At 47.5% G+C, this 15,968-nt stretch overlaps 1 protein-coding gene across 1 annotated transcript in view; it reads left to right on the top strand.

The window, feature by feature from the left end:
- COL4A5 (collagen type IV alpha 5 chain) overlaps window positions 1-1,562 on the top strand; it is a 185,163-nt gene extending 183,601 nt beyond the window's left edge. The window contains exon 51 of the mRNA XM_054995968.1: window positions 327-1,562. Within this exon, the coding sequence (XP_054851943.1) occupies window positions 327-408 (82 nt within the window). The 3' untranslated portion in view covers window positions 409-1,562. The remainder of the gene's footprint in view (window positions 1-326) is intronic.
- Window positions 1,563-15,968: the final 14,406 nt, after the last annotated feature.

Below are 15,968 nucleotides of genomic sequence, written 5' to 3'. Positions count from 1 at the left end.
TAGGATGTCCCTCCCAGTTGTGCTGCCTGGGAAATTTTCTTAAAAGGAGACGGTATCTTCTGCATACAAACCATGTGCATTAGCACTGAGCCACAGCCCCTTGAACCATTGGTCCATCTGGCCCAGTATTGTCTGTTCTGACTGGCGGCAGCTCTCCAGGGTCTCAGACAAGATGGTCTTTTCCAACTGCTGTTACCTGATATACTTTTTCAGCTGAAATAGCCAAGGCCCTGCCCTTGAGACCTTCTCTATGCAAAGCGTGTGCTCTTGTCCTTCTTTCTTATTCTGTCCACCTAATCAACCATGTCTGTGTTTCTGTTAACCAGTAAACCTCAGTCAGAGACACTGAAGGCCGGGGACCTGAGGACACGTATTAGCCGATGCCAAGTTTGTATGAAGAGGACGTAATGCCTCGGAGACTTTTGAAACCACTGAGAAATATTTTTTTGGTGCACTGTCCTTCCGCTATAATAATGGTGCTATTGTGCAGAAATGAAAAAGAACTAAAACTGAGAAAAAATCCAGACAATGCAGATTCCGGTGTACCTCTCCCAAGTGCCATCCCGACAGCAGTCTTCTGGTGCCTCGTTGTCAAGGGAACTCGACCCCTTGACAGTGTTGGAGATGCTTGAGGGCCACGACGGATCAGAAGGTGAAGTTGCCACTTCTCTCTCCCTGTGCCAAGACGGCACTTGGGGGGAAAACCCCACCCACGAGAAAAGAAGCCGCGATGCACTGTGATGATTCAGACGACGTGGTGACCGTTCAGAGGTGCCTTTCTTCATGGTGCTACTAACTCTACTGTGTCCCCAGTTTTTAATATGGAATGTTTAAGCTTGTTTTTTTTTCTTTGTAAGTAATGAAATGTGTATATTGTGTAAACACATTTTCTTTTAGTTTTTGACTTCTCAGTCATTTAGACACAAACCAGCCTAAAATCACTGTCTCCACAAAGGAAAAAAACTATATATAAATAAATAAATATATATATATATATAAATATATATATAAAAGCATAAAGTACCACTTACAGTAGGCAGCAATATTGTATAGCCAATAGACAGCAGGGCAAACTCCCTCCCTCCCTCCCTCTCGACAAACTACTGCCACATTTTAATGTTTGTTTTCTGCGCCAAGTCCCGTCGCAACGTATTTGGAAAATGTACAATGATGCTGTAGCTAATTTGAGGCAGGTTGTTAATGTTTATATTGTATGGCACACAACTGATAATTTTACTTTGTCCTTCAGAAAAACCAAAAACGTTTTGAAAGGTTTTATTTTTGCATATTCTGTGAAATATTTGAAATGCTCTACCATATCCTACATTCTTTTATAAGGAAGACAAAAGTCATATTAATTCACATCATAATAACTCTGTTGGTTCAGAAAGTACCCTGTGGGAAAAAACACAGATGACACAAACACCATAGATATTATTCATACTCCCACACACAAAATTCACATTTTTGTCCAGAAATTTTATCAAGTATTTTATCCAGAATAGCTGTACACTTTGAAAATCCTTTTGACTGAAATAAAGTGAAAACTGGTGAAAAATTGAGCGTTTTCTTAAGAGCAGCATTTTTATGTAGCATATTCCTCACAAGTCAGCCATTTTTTTCTAATGAATAAAAGTTTTACTTCTTATATAAAGTCTCTTATGGTAACTGAAGAAAACTTTTTGTACAGGTGTGAGTTGGACCCACTTTTCACCAGGGCAAGGTCGTCAAGGAAGAGAGTGATTTGTAAGGAAGTGGGGGTAGCAGGCATTCTCTCTTCCCATCCGGGGAAAAGATTTTTCCTCTGTACAAGTCCTTGGCTCGGTGTCGCCCCCCCCCCCCCCGCCTTCCCCTGCAGTTGCTGTTTTGGGGCCTTCTCAAAGACCCAAAAATCCTTAACAAAACCTTAAAAAACAAAGACTTCCAAAAAAGTGTAGTCAGGTCAAAGGCCCGCAGTCCTAAACCACGCTTGATGGGCAAATCAGCAGTCGAAGTCTTAGCCTAACAATATAATACTGACTTCAGCAGGGAACACAACCTATTATGCAGGGCTTTTTTTCGGCTGGAACACGGTGGAACGAGTTCCGGAACCTCTTGAAAATGGTCACATGGCCGGTGGCCCCGCCCCCTGATCTCCAGACAGAGGGGAGTTGAGATTGCCAGCGGCGCGGAGGGCAATCTCAACTCCCCTCTGTCTGGAGATCAGGGGGCGGGGCCACCAGCCATGTGACCATTTTCTCCGAGGGCAACCCACTGAGTTCCACCACCTCTTTCCCCAGAAAAAAAGCCCTGCTAGAATTGTTTGTGGCTCAACACAGTGGTTGGGAGGATCCACCTCGAGAAGACCGACAAAACCCAGTTCTCCATTACAATCAACCCACCATTGCCATGGCCAGATCCTTCTCGTCCGTTAATTCAGCCCAATCTACAGCTTCTCAAGGCTAAGCTAAAAGTGATGCCGGGAAACCAAGACCTGCCTCCCTCTCCAATAACTCTCTCTCCCTCTTTCTCACACGCACGTGCACACACACACAACATTCTACCACCTCATTTTCCTATTGAGATCCAAAGAAATCCCAACACTACCCTTTGTTTGGGTCAAGGAAAATAGATTCACTAGTGAGAACCTGAAGGTGGACTCACAATATGGGCCAGGTTGATACCTATTCAGGATATATAAGAGCGCTGAGAGTAATCTTTTCTATGATCTGGCCCTAATAGTAGGAGTGCTTGCAGTGCATGAGGAAAAAGAATAACCGTGAAGGACTGGTAGGTTAATTGGACTCCTTAAGAAACTGGATGCCAGTATCAGCCACAGCCAAGGTATAGGCTTGGCTCAGACATTACTGCAACCATGGTTTGTCACTGCAGGAAGGAGACCAGAAAATCACTGGGGGCCCATTAGAGACATCTGCTTTGGGGGAAACCAGTTTCCCATTAGGATCAAACCAGACTGGAAAAAGAGGAGAAAGGTCATGGATTTTGGATGGACTTGGGCAGCTTCTATATTTCAGTGAAAGATGGATGACGCAGCTGAATGTAGCTTCCCAGAGAAAATGCGGTGAGGTGACTCCATGCTTGCAACAAAGTGAAGCAAATTGCCTGCTCGAGGATGTGTGCAAGATCTGATCTTAAACATCATGGCCTGAAAAATCTGCTCTCCTCCCTTCCACCCAATTTTTAATGTCTAGGCTGACAAAGAGCTCTGTTGAAACGGAAAGCTTGTACAACATTTAGCGTCAATTTGGTTGGCCCTAATACATGATATTACAAATGTTTTGTTCTTTTTTATTTTATTTTACATGAATTGATATGGCTGTATGACTTTTCCTGCATCCAAAGTCTAAGAAATTAACAGAAGAAAATGAAAGAAGGAAAGACGGTAGTTGAACTTAAGGAGAGTCTGTGAGTGGGACCTACGGTTGCCAACTCAAGGCTGGGAAATTCTTGGGGATTTGGGACCCTGGCGAGAGAAGAATTTGGGGAGGGGGGACCTCAGCAGGATATAATTCTGTGGAGTCCACCCTTCAGAGCAGCTGTTTTCCTCCAGGAGAACTGGTCTGTTTAGTTTGAAGATTACTTGTAATTCTGGGAGATCTCTAGCCATTATCTGGAGACTGGCAGCCCTAGTGGCTCCAAAGAGTGGTCTTCCAGGAGCAAATGGAGACTTCCTCATATGAAAAAGGAATCTTTCCATGAGTGGACAAATACCTTCAGGCAAAACCCTGGGGCAGGAGGAACCATCCTTCTGTGTTGTACTTTTCTTGATATATTTGCATTTTTTCATCATAGTGTTATACTCTTATATTTCATGGCATTTGACTGATGTTTATAACATTTCCCCTCCATAACTGTACGTGTATGTCTGCCAGTAGAGGATCTACTTCATGCATCTAAGGAAGTGGACTTATGCCACAGAACGTTTATATGTAGAATAAAAAAGTGTTCGTCTTTATGGTGCTCCAGGGCTCCGGTTCATTTGCATAGTTCTGGAGTGGATGCAGGTGAAGCTTAATCCTGAGAAGACAGAAGTGCTGCTGGCGAGCAAAAGGTCTGAGCTGGGATAGAAGGTGTCACCTGTTCTGGACAGGATTGTACTCAGGGCTTTTTTTCTGGGGAAAGAGGTGGCGGAACTCCGTGGGTTGCCCGCCGAGAAAATGGTCACATGGCCGGTGGCCCCGCCCCCTGATCTCCAGACAGAGGGGAGTTGAGATTGCCCTCCATGCCGCTGAGCGGCGCGGAGGGCAATCTCAACTCCCCTCTGTCTGGAGATCAGGGGGCGGGGCCACCAGCCATGTGACCATTTTCAAGAGGTTCCAGAACTCCGTTCCACTGCGTTCCTGCTGAAAAAAAGCCCTGATTGTACTCCCCATGAAGTAACAGGTCCATCGTTTGGACCCAGTGCCCAGTGCTCTTGGACCCAGGCCTACAGCTGGATAAGGAGGTGTCAGCTGTGGCGAAGGGTGCCTTTACCAGCTTTGACTGGTTGGCTTTTCCAAGGCAGAAAAGATCTGGCCATAGTGGTACATGCCTCGTTTGCGTCTAGATTAGATTACTCTAACGCCCTCTACATGAGACTGCCCTTGAAAAGTGTTTGGAAACCTCAACTGGTGCTGTAGAAAAGGGCAAGAATTCAGTATCACCTATAAGATTAACAAAATTTGTGGGAGGGTATGAGGTTTGTGAGTCATCTGAAGAAGTGAGCTGTGGCTCACAAAAGCTCATACCCTACCACAAATGTTGTTAGTCTTGTAGGTGCTACTGGACTCTGGCTCTTGTCTACTGCTACACAAATTTTGTGGGTCTTATAGGTGCTACGGGACTTTTGCTTTTTTCTACTACTACAAGCAGACTAACACCGCTACCCATCTTGAACTATCTCAATTGGTGCAGAATGCTGCAAGCAGGATATTGACTGGAGTGGGTCCTGCGGCCCATCTCTCTCATCTGCACTGGCTCCCTATTTGTTTCAGGGCACAATTCAAGGCGCTGTTGCTGACACTTAAAGGCCTATATAGTCTGGGACCAACATACCAGAAGAACCATCTACTCCCTTATGAACCTACCTGACCACTATGGTCATCTCTGGAGGTCCTGCTTCAGGTACCCTGGCATTCTGAGTGTAGGTGTGTGGCAACCGGGGAGAGGGACTTCTCAGTAGTGGCACCAATACGCTGGAGCTCTCTGCACAGGGAGATTTGCCTGTTCCCTTCTTTTGATGTCTTCCACCAGCGAGTGAAGACATTTTACGTCGCTTGGCATTCCCTCCACGATCCCTTCTCCCTCCCCAATGTTTTAAGAGTTTTTAAAAAATCTTTTGTATTCATTTAAATTCTGTTTTTTATTGTTTTAATGATGTATTTACGTGCTGTTTTTTAAGGATGAGGTTTTAATTTGTATGTTTTAATTTGTTACCCACCTTGGTATGAGGACAGAAAGGAGGGGTAAGAATCTGATTGACTGATAAATAAATAAATTCTTGAAACTCCCTTCTGTTAAGAAAAATGGGAAGATCCCCTCCCTTTACCTTTCCTTTTATCTTTCCCATGGCCTCGAAAACTTTAGCTGGATGATCCACCTTCCAGGATAGAGCCACAGGCTGTATCTGTCTCATGTCTGAAGAAAGGAGGTCTGTGGGCCAAGCTACAAGTGACGAATGACACTTGAATGGCAAGTGGATTGAGTGGAGGGCAAGTGGAGAGCAAGTGAACAGGAAGGAATACACTTGCCGTTCAAGTGTCATTCATCACTTGTAGCTTGGCCCTGACTCAAAAGCTTACACCATGAAAATTTTGTTGGTCTCTAAGGTACCACACTGCAGACTGCTTCTGGCCACAGTAGAATAGGCTACAGTAAGGTAACAAGAGATAGCAAGAACTATCATTTGGAATGTACAAGTAGCTAGTCCCTAATTGCTTTCTCTTGGTGATTTAAGCTGCACCCCTTGGCATCACATATATTTTGGACTGAGTAGGGTTATGGGGCACAAGTTGCTTTGGGGACAGAAATGGAGCTGCCTTATTTACATTGCAGCTCTAAGCAGAGTTACACCCTCCGCAGGAGAGTCAGTGTGGTGTAGTGGTTAGAATTACACCAGACTAGGACTTGGCAGACCCAGCTTGGAATCTCCCCTCTCCCACGAAAGCTTGTTGGTTGACCTTGGTCCAGTCACACAATTTCAGCTTATTCCATGCTATATTTTCTTTTAATTGTTTTCTTCATTTGTACTCTGCTCCTTCTCCAGGGAGGACCCAAAGGGGCTTAGCTCATTCTCTCCTCCATTTTATCTTCACAACTCCATAAGGCAGGTTAGGCTGAGAGTGTGGGCCTGGCCTACATTACCCAGCAAGCGTCATAGTAGAGTAGGGATTTGAACCTAGAGGCTCCTAGATCTGCAGAACTCTAACCACTACACACACTGCCTTTACAATATAAAAAGCTGGAAAACAGATTTTTTTTTAATGCTATGGCTACGACCTTCAGTTTGCAAGACTGAGCAAGGTTGTCAATGATAAAATGTTTTGGAAGTAGTTAATAGTAAAGAGTCCAGTAGCACCTTTAAAACTAAACAACTTTAGTGTAGCATAAACTTTAAAGAATCACAGCTCTCTGTCAGATGCAAGAGAGCTGCGGTTCTCAAAAGCTTACGCTACAATAAAGTTGGTTAGTCTTAAAGGTGCGACTGGACTCTTTACTATTTTGCAGCTACAGACTAACAAGGCTAACTCCTCTGGATCTATGACCATAAGTTAGAAGCAACTTAACAGCATGCACACACAAGATCTGCTTTTCACCTTTCTGTCTTTTTAAATCAGGTAACATCAAGTCTGCTGAAAAGTCTTTGAACACATAACCCAAAACAATGTACAACCAATTAATCTTACCAGTCGCTCTTAATCTTATAACTCTAGGCACCTGAATTCATTCTATTCATATTCTTGAGAACTCTACAGATCAATTAAAACCATCAACCCACAAGGCTTATCTGAAAATGTAGAGCACATTATAATACAACAGTTAGATCCCCAGATACTTCACTGTAGACACTCCAAGAGTCCAGTTAAAGTTTCTTTATTAGAGATCCATCAGTATCAGTGCGCTCAGACTACAGCATTGGCAGAAGTGACAGAAAGGGGGAAAGCAATGTTAGTTATAGGGCAGGATAGCATTTAGGCGTGCAGGGCCTAGGAGGTTGGAGGGGGTAGGGAAGGGGAAGACAAGGATGAGCTCATTTCATGACTCAGGGAGATACGGCTCCAGCCGGCATTCCAAGGACACTTTCCCATGCCAGTCGAGAAAGTGAAAGCAGCCACTTGCAAAGATAAGCTACTATTGGCTACATAATCAGACAGTTACACAGATAGTTCTTTACACATTCTCAGAGTCCCAGAGTACAGTGAATAATAGACATACATGGCAGATAAGCAGGGTGCATCTGACATAGTGCCCCTCCCAAGATGCCCCTCCCCTCACAGTGGACCTGGTTTTTCTGAGTAAAATCTGCTTACTAATTTGGGGGCATTAACATCAGTAGCTCTTACCCATTCCACATTACTTTTATAAAAGTGTACCCATTGAATCAGGTAAAACACCTCGTTTCAATTTAGAGTCCAAAATGTCTTCATACTGTGGTTGTCCATTCACAATCTGGGGGGGACCCTAGTTAAAGATGCCATTTATCCGGGGCGGGTGTGCTTTCTTCAGGAGGCTGAAATGAAATACAGGGTGGACATTTTTCAATTTTTTTGGTAGTTTCACCTCCACAGTTATTTCATTGATCACCCTCACCTAGGAATTTCCACCCAAGCTTTTTACTTGGTTGCTCCCCCCACAGGTTCTTGGTGGATATATACGCATAGTCTCCTACTTGTAATTTCCATGGGTCAGATCTTTTTTTGTCTGCCTGTCTTTCTTAATCCTCTTTTGCTTTGTCCAGGGTTTTTTTAAATCACTTCCCATTGAGCTATTAATCTGGACCACCAGTCTCTCAAATCTCCTGGGGGAGCTCCTGGTGAACTTTGAGCAAATGGCATGGCCTTCCCCTCATAACCATGAGCTACCATAAAGGGAGAGGCCCCAGTAGAAGTATGTACTGCATTGTTATAACAATATTTGGCAAAAATCAAAAAGTCTGTCCAGTTATCTTGTTGGTAATTAACATAGCATCTTAGGAATTATTCCAGCACTTGATTAACCCTTTCAGTTTGCCCGTCGGTCTTGGGATGATAGACGGAGCTGAGCCCCTGCTCAATCCTTGCTACTTGCAAGAGCTCCCACCAGAACTTGGCAACAAACTGTCTTCCCCTGTCGGAAATCACTTTCTCTGGAAATGAGTGTAATCGGACTACATGCTGCACGAACAAATTGTCTAGTTTCTTTGCAGTCGGGATCTTTGAGCAGGGGATAAAGTGAGCCTGCTTTGAAAATAGGTCCACCACTACCAAAATTACAGACATCCCTTTGGAGGAGGGAACATCGGTGATAAAGTCCATCGAGACTGTCGCCCACGGCTGGGAGGGGGTTTTCAATGGCTGCAAAAGTCCTGGGGGTTCCCCCCCCTTCCCATCAGACACACCTGGCACGTAGATACATATTGGGAGATATCCTGTCTCACATTTGGCCACCAGAATTGTCTCTGTATTAGATGCAAAGTCTTTACATAACCGAAGTGTCCTGCTAATTTTGCGTCATGACAGGTTTTTTACACTTCCTCGCCTCTCAGACTGCCTGGGACATACAGTTCACCCTTTCGGTACCAAATCCCATGCATGTCCTGTACCAGTTCTCCCTTGGGGGTGGCATCTCCTTTTTTCCACCTTCTCCTTTACCCCTTTCTCCCACTCAATGGGTTTAGGGGTAGCTTTAGAGCAGGGCCAGATCGAGGGGGGCAGGGGGGTAGTCTGCCCCCGGCGCTGCCAGGGAGGGGGCGCCGGGAGCAGCTGCCAGAGCGTGCAGGCGGCAGCGTGGGCAGCCTCGCAGCCCCCCGTGCTGCCTTTCGTCCACCCAAGGGACAGGGGGCGGTCAGCTTGCCACCCGCTCCCTGTCCTGCAGGGCAGGCAAAAGGCAGCGCAGCCCCCTGCACCATTCGCCTGCCCCGCAGGACTGGGGGCAGCCGGCCGCCCCTGGTCCTGCAGGGCAGGTGAATGGTGCGGGCGGCCTCACAGCCCCCCGTGCTGCCTTTCGTCCGCCCCGCAGGACAGGGGGCGGTCAACTTGTCGTGTGCTCCCTGTCCTGCAGCGCAGGAAAAAGGCAGCGCGGGCGGCCTCGCAGCCCCCCGCGCTGCCTTTTGCCCATCCCGCGGGACAGGGGGCGGCCGGCTTGCCGTGCACCCCCTGTCCTGCAGGACAGGCAAAAGGCAGTGCTGGGGGCTGTGAGGCCGCCCGCGCCATTCGCCTGCAGGGAGGTGAATGGCACAGGCGGCTTCCCAGCCTCGTGCGCTGCCGCTTCACCCTGCGTGATGATGTCATCAAAATGACGTCATCACACAGCACTGGGAGCACATGCACACATGGTGCACGCATGCAAAGGGTCACACTGGGGTTGCTCCAGGTGCCAGCAACCCTAGATCCGGCCGTGCTTTAGAGCTCTGTGACTCGAGTGGTAACCACCCCACCCAACTGGGTGCATCAGATTCTATCCACCACTTCCAGGGGCGGTGCCAGGGTTTCTAGTGCCCGTGGCTGCCCCTATGTGCGCACGTACATAGTGCGTATGTGCATGCCCCCCCGACTATGTGATGATGTCATCATGCAGCAAGCCAGCCCCACTGGCCAGCGGGTGGCTGGGATGGTGTGCAGAAGCTGCCGACACACCCAGTTGGGCACAACAGCTGGCTGGGGAAGTTCCGTATGCTGCCCCAAATGCCTGCCGTGCCTGGCCCGTGGCTGCTGCACCTGGCCGGTGGTGTGTTGGTTGCAGCGGCAGCAGCGGTGGCGGCGGCACAAGGCTGGGCTGGCCAGCTGCAGCAGCTGCAGGCCAGGCATGCCAGCTCCGTGGTGCATGCCTCCACTGCCGGCACCCCCTCTGGCAGCCCCTTCGGTGCCCATGGTGCCAGCCTCACTGCCTCAATGGTGGTGCTGGCCCTGACCACTTCCTCCCTTTGGCTATCATGTTGATGTAGGCGTGATAAGGCATCCACAAGGAAATTGAATTTGCCTGGGAGATGTTTTAACATAAAGTTGAACTTGGAGAAAAATTCAGCCCATCGCAGTTGTTTAGCCCCTAACCTGCAGGGAGTATGTAAAGCCTCGAGATACTTATGATCTGTCCACACCTCGACAGGCCCCTTGGCCCCTTCTAGCCAATGCCTCCATGTGCTTAACGCCAATTTGATGGCAGAAGCCTCTTTATCCCACACCACCCAGTGGCACTGTGCATCAGAAATTTTTTTTGAGACGTAAGCACAAGGGTGTAATCTCCCATTCTCATCCTCTTGCAATATGACCCCCTCCCCCAGTCACTACATCACTCGCATCCACCTGCACAATAAATTTGCGATTTTCATCGGGGTGTCCAAATGCCAAAATGTCAGGCCATGCCAGTTAGATCTCCAGATACTTCACTGTAGACACTCCAAGAATCCAGTTAAAGTTTCTTTATTAGAGATCCATCAGTATCAGTGTGCTCAGACTACAGCATTGGCAGAAGTGACAGGAAGGGGGAAAGCAATGTTTGTTATAGGGCAAGATTCCCGGCCTGGGACAAGGATCGTTAGAATTTAAGGCATGCAGGGTCTAGAAGGTTGGATGGGATAGGGGGGAGGGGAAGAGGAGGATGAGCTCTTTCCATGTTTCAGGGAGATATGGCTCCAACCGGCACTTCAAGGACACTTGCCCATGCCAGCTGAGAAAGTGAAAGTAGCCACCTGCAAGATAAGCGATTCACAGCTACACAGTTACCCAGCTACACAGATATTCCTCCACACATTCTCAGAGGCCCAGAGGCCCAGAATGTAACACAAAGTGCAATAAACGTACATGGCAGATAAGCAGGGCGCATCTGACATACTGACAACTAAAGAGATATGTAACAATAATAACAATCCAGAGGAGTTAGCCATGTTAGTCTGTAGTCACAAAATAGTAGAGTCCAGTAGCACCTTTAAGACTAACCAAGCTTTCGAGAACCACAGCTTTCAAGAACCACAGAGAGCTGTAACTCTTGAAAGCTTATGCTACAATAAACTTGCATCTGACAAAGAGAGCTGTGCCAGGAGCGCTCACATGCGGGGGAAGGCTGGACTTGGGTTGCCCTGGGCGCTGGCAACCGTAGATCCGGCCCTGGTTGGTCCGGTAAAAAGGTCCTGTGAGGCTATTAGGACTTATTTTTGAAAAACTTGAAGATGCGATTACTAGTGAAAACCACACGATGGCAGCAGCTGCAAAGGGAATTATGCACGAGGCTGGAGAGCACCAGTATAGGACGCTCGGATTGCGTTCCCGTTGCCTGGTGTTTGTGCCGCTTGCAGGAAAACTGCAGGACCGTTAGCAGGTAGACGGAGGTCTTGGAACAGTTTCCTAATCTGAATACCAGCAGTTTGGAAATCTGCAGTAAAAACAAACTGGCATAATTTATGAGCGCTGTGTGGATCTGCCTTCTCCTGCTAGTCTTGACAGGGACCGAGAAACCCAGGAGCGGCAAAAGGTTCTGGAATAACAATAAAGAGTCCAGTAGCACCTTTAAGACTAACCAACTTTATTGTAGCGTGAGCTTACAAGAACCACAGCTCTCTTCGTCAGATGCATCTGACAAAGAGAGCAGTGGTTCTCAAAAGCTTGTGCTACAGTAAAGTAGGTTAGTCTTAAAGGTGCTACTGGACTCTACTATTTTGCAACTACAGACTAACGCAGCGGACTCCTGTGGAAAAGCCTTGGAATACCATTCAGCATTGTTGGAAAGGCTCTCCGAAGGGCATGTCCTGAGCTTTCCATTCGGCACTTGGATATGGGAGTATGTAAGGGGAGAGTTGCTCTGAAAACGTCCTACCCTCGAGACTCCCACCTCCTTGCCAAGAGTTGTCAACTCCAGGTTGGGAAATTCCTGGAGATTTGGGGGTGAAACCTGGGGACGGTGAAATTTGGGGAGGTGAGAGAGCTCAGCAGGGCCTAATGCCATACAGTCCATCCTCCAAAGCTGCCATTTTCTCCCAGGCAGGGCTTTTTTTCAGCTGGAACGTGGTGGAACGGAGTTCCAGCACCTCTTGAAAATGGTCACATGGCCGGTGGCCCCGCCCCCTGATCTCCAGACAGAGGGGAGTTGAGATTGCCCTCCGCACCGCTGGAGTGGTGCGGAGGGCAATCTAAACTCCCCTCTGCCTGGAGATCGGGGTGGGGCCACCGGCCATGTGACCATTTTCGCCAAGGGCAATTTAAACTTTAAAAAACTCCCCCCTTGTTCCAGCTGACCCAAAGTGACATCATTGTGCGGTCCTGAGTTCCACCCCTTCATTTCCCAGAAAAAAAGCCCTGCCTCCCAGGGAACTGATCTGTGTAGTGTGGAGATCAGCTGGAATACAGGGAGCTCTCCAGGGCCCACCTGGAGGTTGGCAACCTTATCCTCACCCATCCCCCTGTCACCCCTGCAAAAAGACAACCGGGACCAACTCAGAATGATGTCCCGGGTCAGTGTTGAGGCATCAACCCTCTCCTGCCAGTTGCCCTGAGAGGAGAGTGGCGGGAGCAGCAGCTTTCCTACTGGGGTGAGCCACTAGACCTCTGTGGGGATCAGGATGTCAGCCCTCCACATTCAAGGCCTTTCTCCTCTCTGCGAAACTATATATAGAGGGGGGGGCGGGGGCAAGTGGAATTGCTTTCACACGTGTCCAAGGCTCTTCAGTGATGGTGCGCGGGTTTCCCTTTTCCACACTGGAAAATCCAGTTGCAAGCGATTGCTAAAGTCCACTGAAAGTGCATCCTCCAATGTGTGTGAAGACAGCAGCAGTGTGGCGTAGGGGTTAGAGAATTAACTAGGATCTGGAAGTCCCAGGTTCGAATCCCCCACTCGCTGTAGAAGCTTCTTCAGCAGGGCCAGCTACACACTCTCAGGCTAGCCTACTTCACAGCGTAGTTGTGAAGATGTAACAAAAGAACGGAGAATGATGTTGTAAGATGCTTAGGGGGGGGGGTCCCTATTGAGAAGAATGAAGGCTATAAGTAAATAAATAAATCTGATGGAGTCAAAAGCAAGAAGCGAAAGGGAGAAGTTGCTGCCCCAGTTTGACATCTAGTAGCCTGTTTGTTTGTTTATTTATTTATTTATTTTAATTGACTATTTCTCCATGGAGCCCAGGGTGGCAGACAGAATTCCTCCCTTCTCACTCTGTCCTTACAATAACAATGGGCCGTTTCCACACGGCTCCCTGCTGCTCGTAACAACCTGGAAGATCGTGCAAAAAACGTGGAAGATTGCGTTTTCTCGTGCGAGATTTGTGCAACGTCACGTGACATCACGCAAATCTCACGTGAGAAAACGTGATCTTCTGTGTTTTTTGCGCGATCTTCCGGGTTGTTACGAGCAGTGGGGAGCCGCGTGGAAACGGCCCATGTGAGGTGGGTAGTGCACGACTAGCCTCAGGTCACCCAATAAGCTTCGCCGCTGAGTGAGGATTGGAACCCAGACCTTTCACATCTTTGTTCAGCAATCTAACCAGTGTACTAGGATGATGTTATACCTCGCGAAGCCGGCTCTGGTGCTGCTTGTTCGGGGGCCTTGATGGCAGCTATGCGAAAAGCGAAGGCAAAGCACTTCGGCGCTCTGCGGGCCTAGACTGAGATTTGTTACTTTGTTCAGCGTAATTAAGTTGTAGCTGAAGTTTTCCGAGATCAACATTGGTGAAATATTGCCACATTTTAGAAGATATTGGAGGTTTTTTTAAAAATTCAAAAGGCTTTTAAGACTTGATGTGTTTGAAAATTTTCCATTCCTTTTGCTACTCCTGCACTAGCAAGGCCAAAGAGAGAACGTGTTTACTTTGAAAACGAGAGGGGGGGGGGAATTCCCAACAGAATTGTCCAACCTGAAAAAAAATTCCATCCCTGCCCCCTTGCAAAGAGGAAGACGCTACAAGCTGGGCGAGCAGAAAAGCCCAAGGCAAACTGCAGCTTTGAGCAGTCCCACCACTAAATGTGTACACAGATACACTTTGTTATTTAAAGTGTATGGTATTTCCTAGCCTGCATTCTAACAGCATGAGTCACAGAACCACATGAGCTGTAAGAAACTCTCTTTCAAGAGGAGCCATTTGGGGGAAGCTTGTACTCCTAGGCCTGAAATTCTCCACTTTTGCTTCCGTGTGATGCATTCCCCATTTACAGCTGAGGCCCTGTTCTGGCTCAGGGAAAAGCTCTAAGATTGCCTTGGAGGCCCTGAAGTTTTGAAAACCCCCGTGGGAACCCCCCCCCCCCCCACAAATCTGAAACACCAAAAGAGGGTTTTTAAAAAACGTTATTCAAATTTTCTGTTTGGAAAGATTGCAGAGGGTAATGGATGACGGCTCCCAAGTCCCAGGTTCGAATATCTTCTTGGCTGCACGCTCACTAGGGCAGCCTCTCTCTCAGGCTCCGTTCATCTGGAATGTGAAAATCATTATACTGAGCTACCTTGCAAGGATGTTGTGAAGATTCCTAAGAGGATGGTTGTGAAGTGTTTGAAACACATGAAATGGGCTATATTTATTTACTTACTTTACATTATTATAGCCCACCTTTGTCATTGAGGCTCAAGACATTACATAGTGTCAGTAAATGCAAGCTTGTATGTTTTTTAGAGTTGTCAAATGAATGTGGTCTAAACTTTGAGGTGCCATAAACTTAAATCAAAACCTCTGCTTAAATCAAAAGTCTGCTCTTATGACTTAAAACAGCGCTACGTATCCTATCCAACAAGGTGTTTTAGGAACAGGAAGAAAAGCTTTGCACTTTGAGGCTGATAAGGGGAAGGAATGTATGTGGATGCAGGACAGGTGTGAAAAAAATCACCAAAGAGGCAAAGGATGAAGGGAATTGAGTGGATCCTGCCAGTAAACTGGCACACACACCCCTTCCCAGGCACCTCTGCCAACTGTACCCATGCCAAATAAGTGAGTTTGTTTAACTGAAGGTTAAACGCCCAAAACATCAGCAGGTGAAAAATTACCACTTTGGTAATACAAGATAAACATCTATCACATGGGGCTCTTTTGGTTATCTGCCAATTTACCCAATACTAAGAGCCTTGTATTGTCTGAATGGACCTAAAAGGCTTTGTAGAATCAAGACCTCTGGAGCTCAGGAGTAGAACTAAGAGGGTTTGTCCTAGGCAGCAGTTCTCTGTTGGGTACGGTGCTGCACACCTGTGAGCGTGGATCCTATCTCAAGGAGAATCAATTATGCATTGCCTTGGGAGATGTCTGTACTCAGACCAGGAAGCCACAGTGTAGATTCCGCCACCTGCCACAGTCCCTCTTAGGATCAGCATGGCCAGGAACAATCCCACCCACCCCCATTACCTGAAGTACTGTACCCGGAGTACTGTGCCAGCAGCCAGTCCTCCCAGTCCCCTAGATGAGAGATGCCTGTGTATTGAAATTTCTTTGAAATCAGCTGTATCTGCCTTGAATCTGAGAACAATGACAATTTTTTTCCACTTGAAAAAATGGCTGCTTTGGAGGGCAGACTCTATGGCATTACACCCCATGGAAGTCCCTTCCCAGACCCTACCTCCCCCCAGCTCCACCCTAGGGTTGCCAGTGGGGCCTGGAGTTCTTCCACAATTACAACTGCTCTCCAGACTACCCAGATCAGTTCCCCTGGAGAAAAAAGCCACTTCAGAGAGTGTGCTCTAGACCATAGAATCATAGAGTTGGAAGGGGCCATACAGACCATCTAGTCCAACCCCCTGCCCAGTGCAGGATCAGCCTAAAGCATCTCTGACAAGTATTCATCCAGCCTCTTCTTGAAAACTGCCAAGGAGGGGGAGCTCACCATTCCAGA

The sequence above is a fragment of the Eublepharis macularius genome, chromosome 13 (assembly GCF_028583425.1).
Source record: "Eublepharis macularius isolate TG4126 chromosome 13, MPM_Emac_v1.0, whole genome shotgun sequence".
NCBI classification, from domain to species: Eukaryota; Metazoa; Chordata; class Lepidosauria; order Squamata; family Eublepharidae; genus Eublepharis; species Eublepharis macularius.
Note: the sequence above shows the minus strand (reverse complement) of the source record. Positions and strands in the feature narration are given on the sequence as shown.